This window comes from Chionomys nivalis, chromosome 16 (genome assembly GCF_950005125.1).
Source record: "Chionomys nivalis chromosome 16, mChiNiv1.1, whole genome shotgun sequence".
NCBI lineage: Eukaryota > Metazoa > Chordata > Mammalia > Rodentia > Cricetidae > Chionomys > Chionomys nivalis.
The window spans coordinates 7,303,006-7,316,115 of NC_080101.1; the positions used below are offsets into that span (position 1 = coordinate 7,303,006).

The 13,110-nt window shown below is 42.4% G+C and overlaps 1 protein-coding gene across 5 annotated transcripts in view; it reads left to right on the forward strand.

The window, feature by feature from the left end:
- Asph (aspartate beta-hydroxylase) overlaps positions 1–13,110 on the forward strand; it is a 159,719-nt gene that overhangs the window by 124,473 nt on the left and 22,136 nt on the right. For all 5 annotated transcript variants that reach the window (XM_057790317.1, XM_057790315.1, XM_057790316.1 and 2 more), the window contains 2 exons: positions 56–145; positions 5,158–5,295. In XM_057790317.1, the coding sequence (XP_057646300.1) occupies positions 56–145; positions 5,158–5,295 (228 nt within the window). The remainder of the gene's footprint in view (positions 1–55; positions 146–5,157; positions 5,296–13,110) is intronic.

Here is a 13,110-nt window from a genome sequence, read left to right on the forward strand (position 1 = left end):
GGCATGAGACCTTAGATGTCACTTTTCACAGGTGGTAATACTGTCTTTTTTCCAGGAAGGAATTGAATCTGGAGATCCTGGCACGGACGATGGCCGGTTTTATTTCCACTTGGGGGATGCCATGCAAAGGGTCGGGAACAAAGAGGTACTGCTGACTGTGTTCATGATTTCATTCCAGTAGATAATGGGGTGAGGAGGGGATTGTTGCTTCTAGGAACAAATTAGAGCTCTACTAACATTTTTAGCAAAAATTATTAAAGCAGAATTCTTATAAGGTCTTTGTGATTTGGAATTTACAGTTTGTTTCCCAAGGTATCGAATATGTAATCTGAAAAGTTCCTCTTTTGGTGTGTGTGAGTCAGGGTGTGTATCTGAATGTATCTGTGTGTGTAGGAACAAGCTAAGTACTGCCTTGGAAAAATACCTTTAAAATTAAGACAGATAGAAGTCTCTAAAGGTATTCTAATTTTTAAAAAAATTATAGAGATTAATTTTTGTCTTATTTTGTACTTTCTGTAGTAGTTATTTTAGAAATATTTGACTCACCCCTAAGTACTGTGGTCTTCATGGTTAGCTATGTAATTGTCATATTAAATTTAAGCTGAACATTTGCAGCTAGCATAATGACAGGTACCAACACACACGCACACACACACATGCACACACATACACGTCGTCACTAGCCCAAGTGGCACATTATCTTTGTGATTACTTTTCTCCTGAGTACAGTTGTCAGCTTGTACAAACATGGCGTTAGTCATGAAATCATGTACCATGACTTTCTAGCCTTGTCCCACTCCACCGTGACTTACGTGCTGATGATGAGACCCACCTCTCCTATCATATACTGTAGGAACTTTACCTCAGCTGACTCCAGAGTCTGAAGAGAAAAGGACAAATGAGAGAGTGGCTCTTTGTGACCTTGTCTTCCCTATGTGACATCTAAGGACAACACAGCTTCAGATTTTTAAATGTAATAAGAATACAAGACCCTCTGGGCAGCCGCTTGTTTTTGCTCAGAAGCAAAGGTGGCTGTGGCTGTGCTGTCTCCTGCAAGGGACACGCGTGAATTCAGAGCAGTAGAAGCTTGGATGATTGGCATTATCTCCTGTCTCCATTTCTGTTCACATGTACTTTCCCCCTCTAACCTGCCAACCATTCGACTGAAATAGACTAAGACACTTAGAAGTGAAGAGAAAGATGGGGAAGACATCGCTGATGGGTCGTCATTATTTTGTTCCTTCAGTTTTTGATGTAAAAAGTACCCTCCTTTGAGTGAGAAGCGTAAGAAAATATCTGCCACAGTATTCAACACTTGGTAAAAATTCATGTTCAACTACTATAAATATAATTGTCACTAATTAATTTCTCTTCGAACATTTTCTGGTACAGGGCAAAGACAGAGAAAAGAAATCTACTATTATCTCATATCTTAGGTGAAAACAGCTCTTCCTTCAAGGACAATGAATTCACTGCTGAACACTTGTCACGAGCCTGGTATTTAAACCCAAGGGACTGTTCTGCCTGTGTAATTTTCACTAATACGCAAAGAGCAGCCCAGTTCCTGGATTTGGGAAGTTCACGGGATTCGTGCTTCCAGAGAGCAGAAACAAGTCCATAGCAGCCCCGTGTTAGTGTAGCCTCAGACTAGGTGCTGAGTCCTGGGTCAGAGCTAACCTAAGCTTTCATCCACGGAGCCCCATCCCAACTGAGAATGAACACGTGAGACACAAGCCTACAGCCTCTGCCGCAGAGGCTGCTGAGAAAATGGATGTGAATGAACCTTTTTGTTAGCATGGAGGAGAAAGAGAAGAAGACAAACCATGGCAGCCCGGCAGCAGTCAAAGCTCAGAGGCTCTCTTCCTCCCAGCCATGTTCTGTCTTCGTATCTAGTCTCATTCTCCAGGAGCAAACTTGCACATCTCCTACCAGTCTGAGGGCACTGCCTGGAATGGCACAGCAAGGTCCCACTCTCCTCTGAGCTGTTTTTATCCTAAATTCTGTCTCTGGTTCCTTTATGGCCAACGTCTGAATCAAAATTGAGGTCAGCCTTGGATCCTCCCCCTTTTCATCCCTTCCTGAGGGCCACTTCTGAGGAACAGGCTTCCTGGGCTCTTTGGTAGCCCTGCTTTGTTCAAGAAGTATGAATTCCAGTCTCCCATCAGCCCACCTTGGTGATGATTGTCACAATCTGGCTGTCACTACTTACATTAGTTCCATTTTCTGCATTCTGAAAATATCTGGGATTCAAAATAGAACAAAGCCCAATTTCCATGTAATCCAGTGTTTTCACCCATACCTTGTCTCCCATTCCCAGTACAGATGCTCCAGACAGACCAGCTCAAGCCAGACCACTCAGGATAGACCCATCACACAGATTTCTGAAGGGGAATGTTTTACTCTTTGTGTGTGTGTGCATGGGTGTGTGTGCATGCCTGCCTGCCTGCCTGTCTGTCTGTCTGTCTGTCTGTGTGAAGAATACATAGCAATAACTTGACAAAAATAGGAACAGCATTGATGTAGACTGCATTTAAGAAGGTAGCCTGAGGCTGGGGGTGTAGCTCATTTCCTAAACTGCTAGCCTCCTGTTTCGGTCGGTCCCCAGCACCACGGGAAGTGGGTGGTGATACATCCTATAATACCAGCACTTAGGAAGTAGAGGCAGGAAGATCAGAAATTCAAAGTCATCTTTAGCCACACAGCAAGTCTGAGATCCACCTGGGCTGTGTGGCCCTGTTTGAAAAAGAACAAGAAAGTAAAACAAAAACCAAGCTGGGAAAAGCTGGGGAACTCTTGCTGTCAATCTTACAGTTCTTTATTATGTTCCAAAACTTGATAAACAAGGACAAAAGTAGAGGTCATTTACATAGGTTTCTTACTGGACTGAAATTTCTGTGAATTTTTGTGGTTTGTATTTTTTAATCTAGCCTAATTTGTTGAGTCCATTCCGTCATGGATCAGTAGAAGCAATTTTTAAATTTCTGATTTATCATTGGCTTTCATTTCTGATAAAGGGGAAATGCTATTGGAATGCAGATTCAAGGCTCTTGTTCAGTTTGTAGTGGATGCTGTGAGCATTAGAACAGGCCACGTGGTAGTGTGAGCAGAACCTGTAAGGCTGCATTAGCCCAGGCATCTGGCACAGAGCAGCCTCAAGCCTAAGACCCTGAAGGCTGCAATGTGAGCCACACCGCCTGCTGTCTGGGTTGGCCTATAAGTACTTCTTTTCTGCACAAAACCATCAATATGCCTAGTTCTTCAAATGATTTACTGATGATTGAAAAATTAAGGAACTACAATTTTTTAAAAGTCCTATGTTTTAATTAATAGTGTTTAATTCAACAGCAGAAGGCTTAGGAAATAAAGTCCTAAATTCAAATGGGCTGAAACAGTAATGATCAAATTAATTTCAAAGATGGGTGCTAGAGCACTATTTTCTTTCTTTCTTTTTTTCTTTTTTTTTCTTTTTTGCCTAACATCAGTTAACCATTTTAACTTTCTGAGCTTGAAAGAACTCTGGACCCAAGTTACATGTGTCTCAAGGACAATATATTAGAAGTATTAGCGTGTGTACTCCTTGAGATTTTAATGAGAAAGATAATTAAATAATATTCTTTTTGATAGTTTTAAAAAGTGGTACAAGGAAAGAGTATGTTTAACTAGCGAGAAGACTTGTCTTCTGGTTTCAAGAACTGAGCCTTTATAACCCTCAGCTGCAGCGTTTGTAAGATGGAGATGCCGGGGGCTGTTAGAAGGACGTGGTGAGGTCACGTGTGTGAAAGGCAAATACTGGAGTGTTGTAGGACACGGGAGGGCCATTGAGCCCACCCTTCAAGAAAGTCCTAAAGCATGATTATTAAACACTTTCAAAAGTTAACAGTTTTATACACTAAAATATGATTTTGTTTACTTTCATTTTTTTTCATATAATAAAATCAAAAAGAAGCAAAGAGTTGTAAAGTTTAAATTGTTATAATTGGAGTTTTACAAAGAAGGCATTTAAGATAACATTAAATGCTTCTTTGTATTGATCAAAGCTTGTATATTTAACTAGGTATGAGAATCCCACATGTCTATAATCTCAGCATTCAGGAAGCTAAGACAGGAGGATTCCAACCTGAAGCCATGAGTGCTGTCCCCTACTGCAGAAAGTGCAGTACACTATGAACAAGAGTTTCCTATTAGAACTTATGATATGGGCTACCATACAAGGTATTGCCAACTCAGAATAATATTTCCTTATTCTCTATTCTGTCAGCACAGGACAGCAAAGAAAGTTACTATGAAAAGGAATTACTTTTGATTTTAGTAGTCCAATTCAGTAACTAGCAAATGTATCTGAAATGGTCTAAATCATAATCCACCCCCTTTTCAGGAAAATATAAAAATAGGACTTACAGAATGAAAGCTAAATACAAACGTGCCATCCTTTGGCATCTGAAGTTTTGTGTCTACTCAACAAATTAGTCCTAAGCTGGCTTAGATGTGTGGAGACCAGAATAGGTGGGGGCATGGATCCAGATCCGCAGAGCTGATAGCCTGAGAGAGGAAATTAAGTGCCAGGCTTCCCTTATCCCAACAGCTCATAGGAGCTCCTTTAAACCACAGAATTCTCACCCATCTCAGCAGGTTAGATCTTTATTTAATCATCTCAAAGTACAGATAGTCCCCGAATTCAGTTTTGTCGGTGTGAAATTAGGCTGCATTCAGTAGAAACTATACATCAAATTTTGGCTTTTGAGCTCTTCCCAGGGCAGCAATATATATGTGTATATATATATGTGTGTGTGTGTGTGTGTGTGTGTGTGTATAACATATATATGTATATATATACATATATATATATATATATATATATATATATATATATATATATATAATATAGCACCACGTTGTCTGTGGTGCCGAACAGTGGTGTGAGCTATGGCTGTCACTCATACGTCATGGGTTGGACTAAGGGGCCATCTGCAGAAACTCTGGCCCTAAGGCTGAGCTGTGCGTTAGAGGGAAGAAGGTTTCCACTGTAGAGTACTTATGGGTCTGCAGCATGGCCCCACCACAGCTCAAGAAGCCTCTGTTACTGACTTTACTTCCTTTCATTTGGTAACAACGTTTCCTCCGAGGGAGCAGTGTGAAACAACCTTTCTGTTCTTTCAGGCATATAAGTGGTATGAGCTTGGGCACAAGAGAGGACATTTCGCCTCCGTGTGGCAGCGGTCCCTCTACAATGTGAATGGCCTAAAGGCTCAGCCGTGGTGGACACCCAGAGAGACTGGCTACACGGAACTGGTGAAGGTGAGTGTTAGCTTCCAGAGTAGCCCACCCAACTTACTTCTTGCCGAAACCACATGTGTAGAAGGAATGTTATGCAAAAGGTATTTTCTTTTTTTCCTTTGTTTTTTGTTTTGTTTTCTTTGTTTTTCAAGTTGGGGTCTCTCTGTGTAACAGTGCTGGTTGCCCCAGAATTTGCTTTATAGACCAGCCTGACCTTGAACTCACAGAGATCCACCTGCCCCTACCTCCCTAGTGCTGGAGGCATGCGCAACCATTCCTTGATTTTATTTTATTGATGCTATTTTATTTCCAGTAAGGAATCCTCTTCTACCTGAAGCTTCACGAGCCAGGCCTCTATCTTCTGTATCTCTCAACATTTCTATCTTTCAAGCACCCAATGCCAGCTCTGGAAACCCTGAACACACACAGACCTTTTCCAACCCAAAGTTTCAAAATCTCTTCCCAGTCCTTCCCAAAGCACCACTGTCGGCTTTATCACAGCATTACCCAAGGTCCTTGGAATCAACTTCTGTCCTAGTCAGCTCTCTGCTGCTGTGGAGCAGAGGAGGGAAGGGTTGGGAGGGAAGGGTTGTTTGAGCTCATAGGTTACAGTTCATCATCACGGGAAGTCAGGGCAGGAGCGCAAGCAGTAACCGAGAGGTAGAAGATGAAGCAGAGGCCATGGAGGAGTGCTGCTTATTGGGTTGGGTTGCTCGGCCTGGCCTGCTCAACCCACTTTATTATACATCCCAGGACTATGTGCCCAGGGGTGGGTGGCACTGCCCACAGTGGTCTGGATCATCCATAAATCATTAGTAATAATATTAATAATAAATGCTCCCATCTATATGCCCAAGGGCCAGTCAAGGGCAATGCCTCCATTAGGGACCCCACTTTCCAGGTGACTTTAACAACTAAATAGCTATAAAACATGGAAATGTTTTACATCAGTAGATTAAATATAAACTTAAAGATTTTGTGTGTTTTTGGTAGAGATTCGTGAGCTTATGTTTGTTTTAGGTTAAATGTATTCGTAGGCACATTAAGAAAATGGGACTCAGTATTGATTTACTAACGTAAATCATATTGTTTTATTTTTCAACTGGGAAAAAAATGTATGTTATTGGTCAGATGGGCTGCCATGTTTCAGCCTCTTCAGTTTGTAGGATGTTTTCTGGTTTCCCAACAACGAACGATCTTCTGTGTAAGGATAAGAGCGAGAAACAGCACCAAGTGTAGATAGAGCCCGGATGTTGGACTTGGCAAAGCTCCAAGTACTTTCCTTCTTCCTTTTACCTAAATAGTTGGAATTAGTCACGTTTTTGGATGAGGAACACGTAGAGTACAAGATCCTTAAGATTTATTAGAATTTAATGATGAATTTGTCTGGGGGGAAGAGCTGCAATATGCTCTCACTGTGCTTATGAAACAGGCTTTGTTTGACTGTTCTTATTCATATCAGTGCATGCTTACGACTTGCGCATACACACCGGTCATGAAGTCAGCTCTACACTGTTTAGGCTCTATGGCTTTGTAGATCAGAAAACAGTCTGGCAGTGATGTTTGCAGACTCTTTTAAGAGGCCCACATCTGAGCAGAAAGAGTACAAGAATGCCTTAACGAATCTACAGCTCTTAGTGTGGTGTGTCGTGTGATTTTTCTTCCTAAGATTCCATCTTTTCTCAGACCCACACTGGGCTCTGCTGATTCTCCTGCCTCGTTGACATTTCCTGGACTCTGGAAGCTGGGTTACCTGCTGTCGCTTTCAAGATGCTTTCAAATTCAAGCAATAGAAATGAAACCCAAAGATTGCTTCAGCAGCAGGGAGCCTAACTGATTCTCTTACCCTGATCTTGGAAGCCTGATGTCCAAATAGATGTCATAGGTGGACAGACAGTCAGGAATAAGGTTTCTTGGCCTTACACTTGCTCCTTAGTGAGCACTGTGGTCGCTGTGTGATAGCCACCATCAGCACCAGGACGGGAGCTGGAAAGTGTTAAAAGGCCATTGGGTTATTGGGCCACCACACAAACACTAGAGACTTCCAGGCAGACTCTTCCCTATTGGTAAGCACATATCAGAAGGGTTACAAGGAGTTACAAGGAGCCTGAGACACTAGGTAGCTGCCTACAGGCTTCAAGAGAGAGGGTAGGCCTCCACCAAGGCAGAACAGTGGCTGGTGTCCTTTCTGTGTCTCTGGACTGAGTGGCTTCCCTGGGGGGGTAGATGCAGGTGGTGTTGGGAAGGCAGCCTACACTGTTTGGTCTCCTTGCTGTCTCTGGGCATACCTAGATTTCTTTCTCTGTTTTTTTTTTTTTTTGTTGTTTTTTTTTTTCATGTTTGTCATTAATTTTTAAAGCTACCTTCACTTATTTGGTTTATCTGCCATGAAAATATTGACTCAAATTTCATTTCCCAAACAGACTTCTGACTTTGTGGTCCGTATCGAACCGCATTAACACATTCACTGTGAAAATTTGCATACCATGTAACCTCCTGGTTCCTATGTCTTTCTAAGGATGGTTTTGGCCAGCGTCTTGGTCCATTTTGAATGTGATAACAAAATGCCACAAACAGAACGTCTTAGCAACAACACAGATTTCATTTTCAAGACTTCTTGTTTCTAGGACGTCTAAGATGGCAATAGAGGTAGACAGTGTCTGGGAAGAGCGTGCTTCCAGGTTCACAGGTGGTGCCCCTCACTGGGTCTACATACAGGACAGAGAAAAGGCAGCCTTCTGTCAGAGCTGTACTACAACTGGGGTGGAGCAAAACAAATTAGATTTTTGTTTGTTTATTTTTTTGTTGTTGTTGTTTTGATTTTTAAAGACAAGGTTTTTCTGTGTAACAATTCTAGCTGTCCTGGAACTAGCTCTTGTAGACCACGCTGGCCTCGAACTCACAGAGATCCACCAGCCTCTCCCTCCCAAGTGCTGGGATTAAAGGTGTGCACCACCACCACCTGGCCTAAACTAGATTATTTTAAGTAAAGTTTTAACATCTACTAAGCTACTAAAAAAAAATAAATAAGAAAAAAGAAAAAAAAGACATTAATGAGTATTGGTGTGTATATGGAGAAATGGAAACGTTGAACACTTTAGATAGGTGTTAGAAATTGTACCACTTCGGAAAACAGTGCTTGCTCGTAAAATAGTTGGACACAGAATGAGTGCATAAATCAGCAATTTCTGCAAAATCAGCATCCTTCAAAATGCAAACAACTAGACAATGGGGTAACGAGTTTATATACACTGCAGCAGTTACAAGTCATGAAGTCCTGATGCCTACAGCAACATGGATGAACTTAAAGAGTCATGCCAAGTGAAAGAGGCTAGACACAGAAGTGTGTGTTAAGAATTGTATTCATATGAACTGCCCTGACTAGGCAAATCAGCAGGCACAGAAAATAGTGTTTTCCAAGGTCTGCGTGGCTGGGAGAATGAGGATTGGGCGCCCTCTAATGAGAAGCACTTACTTTTCCAACTGAAGGTCGAAGCGTTGATATGATTCCTCGACTCAGCATCTACTAAACCCCGCTCAATGACAAAAGCTAACTGAGTAAATCATAAGGGATGTGAAGGACAGCTGAATAATCTGTTCAAAATAAACAGCATTTGGTAATGTGCAATAGTTTAAAGACAAGGGCAGCAGGTATCTGCAGAATGATGGTGCGTCATCGTCGTCAGAGCAAAGTGGTGCAGTAGTTCAGAGCGTGCCCTCCACAACCGCACTGCCTGCTCGGGTGTTCTGAGTCATGGCCCTAGTGTGTGACATTGCGCATGTTCCCTGTATTTCAGTTTCCTTATCTGCAAAGCACGCTGGTGTTGGCTCGAACTGTGTTCTGGGGGTTTAATAAGCAGGCACGCTACGTAAATGCTAGTTATTGCTATTATGATGGTTGTAGTTTTAATTACATGATTTTGTGGATGTCTAAAAGCAACTGTAAAATTAATTCTGAAGCATCCTTTATTATTTTAATAATAATGTAATAATTAACATGGGCTGAGTGCTTCCTCCCAGCCATCAGTGTGCTGAGGGCTTTTATGTAATATTGCTAATATAATCTTTACAGCAGCTCTAAAAGGTTATTACCCACTTACATGTGAGTGAAATAAAGATGAGAAAGTTAAGACACTTGCTTAAGTTCCCATCTTTAATAGTTTCAGGACTGGGACTTTAGCCCAGGCCTCTTTGCTCTTAAGTCCATGTCCCTCCTTGTGCCCTACAATGGCCTTCAGAATTACTGAACTTTGCTCGTGGGCCATATGCTCTCCCTGTGCAAGTCAAGTGTGTATTTTATAACTGCATCTAACTGAGCTTCTGGGTTGCAGCACTTGCCTGGTTAAAGCTCAGCATCATTTAAGAAGAGGCAGAGCCTGGGTGTTAATCTGAGAGGGCTGTAGGGATTCCTCCGGCCAGTAGTCTTTAAGTTACCCGCCCACTTGGGCGTGGCCTCTTATACTATATATGCTGATGTAAAGCGCAGGTCTGGCCTCTCTTCTGGAAGCATGATTCGGTTCCTGTTTCCAGTTCGTGCAGAGGACTGTGATCTGTGAGTCTACCCCTAAATAAATAACCCTTTATTATACTCAATTCTGGGCCAGTGTGGGATTTCTTTTTACCATCCTTCTTCATGAGAGTCCAGCAGCATGGAATCTCAGCATGGGTGACATCTGGTAGCTCTGTTCCATGTGATGCTATTTCACTTTGCTGCCTTAATTTGCAGAAATATTAATATCACACACTGAATGACCTTTTCAAAAGAAAGTCATTTCAGGGCAACTGCTACCGGTAATGACTGAATACTGAGGAGCCACAGGACTCATCACTACGAGTTGCCAATCACCCATCAGGATTGTCTTCCACTTCCAAATTCCAGACTTGAATATTCTGTATTATCCACTCACTGAGCTCTTGAAATAGAAACCTTCCAGATACAGTGGCTGTCACATTTGGCCAACGTGCTTTCAAAATGATCTCTTAGTGTGTGTCTAAGGCCCTCAAATGACTTGCGTTATCTACCAGTGTGCCTTCATTTAGGATACTCAGTGTGTTCAGAGGCAGACGGCGAAGTTTTCTTGATGGTGAGGGCAAGGCTAAGTACATGCCCATGCTGTCGAGCTCTCTCCATTCCCCTTCCTGCGTAGCTTGTACTTCACAGCTCTGGCCTCGGGGTTGTAAACTTAGATGGAAGAAACAGAGAAAAGTCTTTCACTGGTATTTTCACTACAGATGGGTAAGTGGTTGTTTACAGTTCGCAGATATCAGAGTGTCAAGTCCCTGGGAGATATTTAACTTAGAAATCGGCATAAGAAGTGCTTTGAAATCCTTGGAGGATTGGAAATAGAAATTATTACTTGTTTGAGGTTAGCGGTTTGAGCAGCACGAGTTCATGGCCAGTTTAGATGTAAACATTTATGTATAGAAGTCACTACACACGCCGGGCGGTGGTGGCGCACGCCTTTAATCCCAGCACTCGGGAGGCAGAGGCAGGCGGATCTCTGTGAGTTCGAGACCAGCCTGGTCTACAAGAGCTAGTTCCAGGACAGGCTCCAAAACCACAGAGAAACCCTGTCTCGAAAAACAAAAAAACAAAAAAACAAAAAAACAAAACAAAACAAAACAAAACAAAAAAAAAAACAGAAGTCACTACACACATTTAAAGCACAGCACCCAAGAGCCCCCGAAGCATGGGTTAAGACAGCCCTCTGGATTTCCTTTCCTGATGCTGGCTCGCCGCTGCTTGCGTTCAGCACCAGAAAAGAAAGAGAAGTTCTTGGATTCCTCTCTGAGCTTCTAGGGCTGGCTGCTCTGATGTCAGCAAACTAACAGCGTGTGTGAGACATTGCCTTTCTTCATATGGTGCGTTTATTCCGGTTGGAGAAGTTCCCAGCAGTGCTCTGCCCGTGCGACAGAGCAGAGAGTGGTGGCTGAGAGCCGCGCTCTGTCCACTTCCATCAGGTGCTGGTCTTTTGAAGAACTCCATTGTGTTCTGAATGACTTCGCCTGGACAAAAAGAGGCATTAACCAGTAATTATTATGTTGGGGCTGCAGCATTTCTTCCTCTGTGATTAAATATTTGAATGTTTTCAATGAACTCGAACTTGCTTTGAAAAGAAATGGATTTGAAGAAGCAAAAATGTCAGATTTGCTGTGGAATTAAGTTACAAATTAAGAGGATTAGTAACGTTACATAAAAATGAGTGCTGAGTTGCAGAGAAGCATCGAAGGCTTCCTTACAATTTACATACTAGTTTAATCTACTGTTTTAAGGCACTCTTCAAACGTTTTGGACCTCCGTGATATCTTCAGTGAAAACAGCAGTGAAACCAAGCCGAGATGAATGACTGAGGGCTATGTGTTAGAGGCAGGACATTTTTATTTTTGCTCTTTGCTCTGGCACACTGGACATGTAACTGCATTCAGCCGAGATGGCTTATCTCTAAATTTAAAACATTTGCATCAGTTTCTCCTCTCTTGCAAGGTTTTGTTCAGACTCAAAGCACAAAACAAGGACCCCCCCCCCCCCAGGTGTTCCTGTGTACAGTTTAGGTGTTGAGACTGTAACCAGAGAGCTGTAGGGTAAAAGGCCTGCCTCCAAAAGCCGCAGAGGACTAGGCTTAACCACGGTTCCTGATACCCCAACTAAAGAACCAAGTAAGGGTACAATGCAGAGAGCTTTAATATATACCCACTGGGAAGAGCAGAAAAGGCGGTCCAGGGTTTCCGTGTTTGTCCTCAGCATCCTGGCATGAGCTTTGGACAAACACTTCTTCAGTGATTTACATGCTATGTTCTGAGGTGGCCCAATGTAAGGAGACCACCTGGCTTTTATCCTTCCTTCACTTACCTTGTAGGCCCAAGGGAGGGATCAATTCTTTTTGCTTCTGAAGGCCTCTTTAAGATCATCATCTATAAAATGAGTTTGGCAAATAACAAGGTACTGTTGTCTACTGTGTTGGTCTGAAAGGCCATTTCTCTTTCTCAAAGTGAAATACATGAGTTTTCAATATTTGTCAGCATAGAAAAAAAAATGGCTTTATTGCCAGTTCTTTTGAGGAACTCACAGTGCTGTGTTTGATATTTCTGAACGACTATCTGTAGTTAATAGTCCATGTTAGACTTAGAAATGCTCTAACTCAGTGGCTCATGTCTGTGACTTGATGTCCATGTGCACAGACCAGTGTCTTGAATGAGTATGTGCCCGTGCATGTGTGCATGTGTCTCCTTTGAAGCCCTCCGCTTGGAATATTTCTGCTGGCAAATACAAAGGCCCGACAACTAAACCACAATAAAGCTGTGACTGCAAGACCTTCAGGAGCCTGCCTGGCGAACCAGCTTCTCTAAAATAACTAACCAAGGAAAGTAGCCTAATATAAATCAGGTTTTCAGAAGGCTACACGCCTGTCTCTAGTGAAAATCCAAATAATTTGGCAATGACTTATGTGGTATTAGCCGAATGGTAGGGATCTGATTCATGAATAATACCTTTCCTGGGTTTTGTTCGTGGTTCCAACTAAACCAGAAATGGCCAAGAAGGCACCTTCTCAGACCTTCCACAGTCTTCTTTTGACCCCTCCCCCAAAACGCAGGTGGCCACGCCCAACGCTCTCCAAGCTAGGAATAAATAGCCTCTGCTGTTTTCTTTGACTGCTCCTGGTTTGTTTTCCCAGTAAGAAATGATAGCAGTTTTCTTTCATCTTTGTATCCAAGCTTAGGCAAACAGAGGGCTCATCAGAATGCATTAGGGCCAGCAAGAAATTGTTTCTTTGATCTGTAGAGGTTTTATTAGAATCAGTGCACAGAGAATTTGCTGTGAGACTGTATATTTGCTGT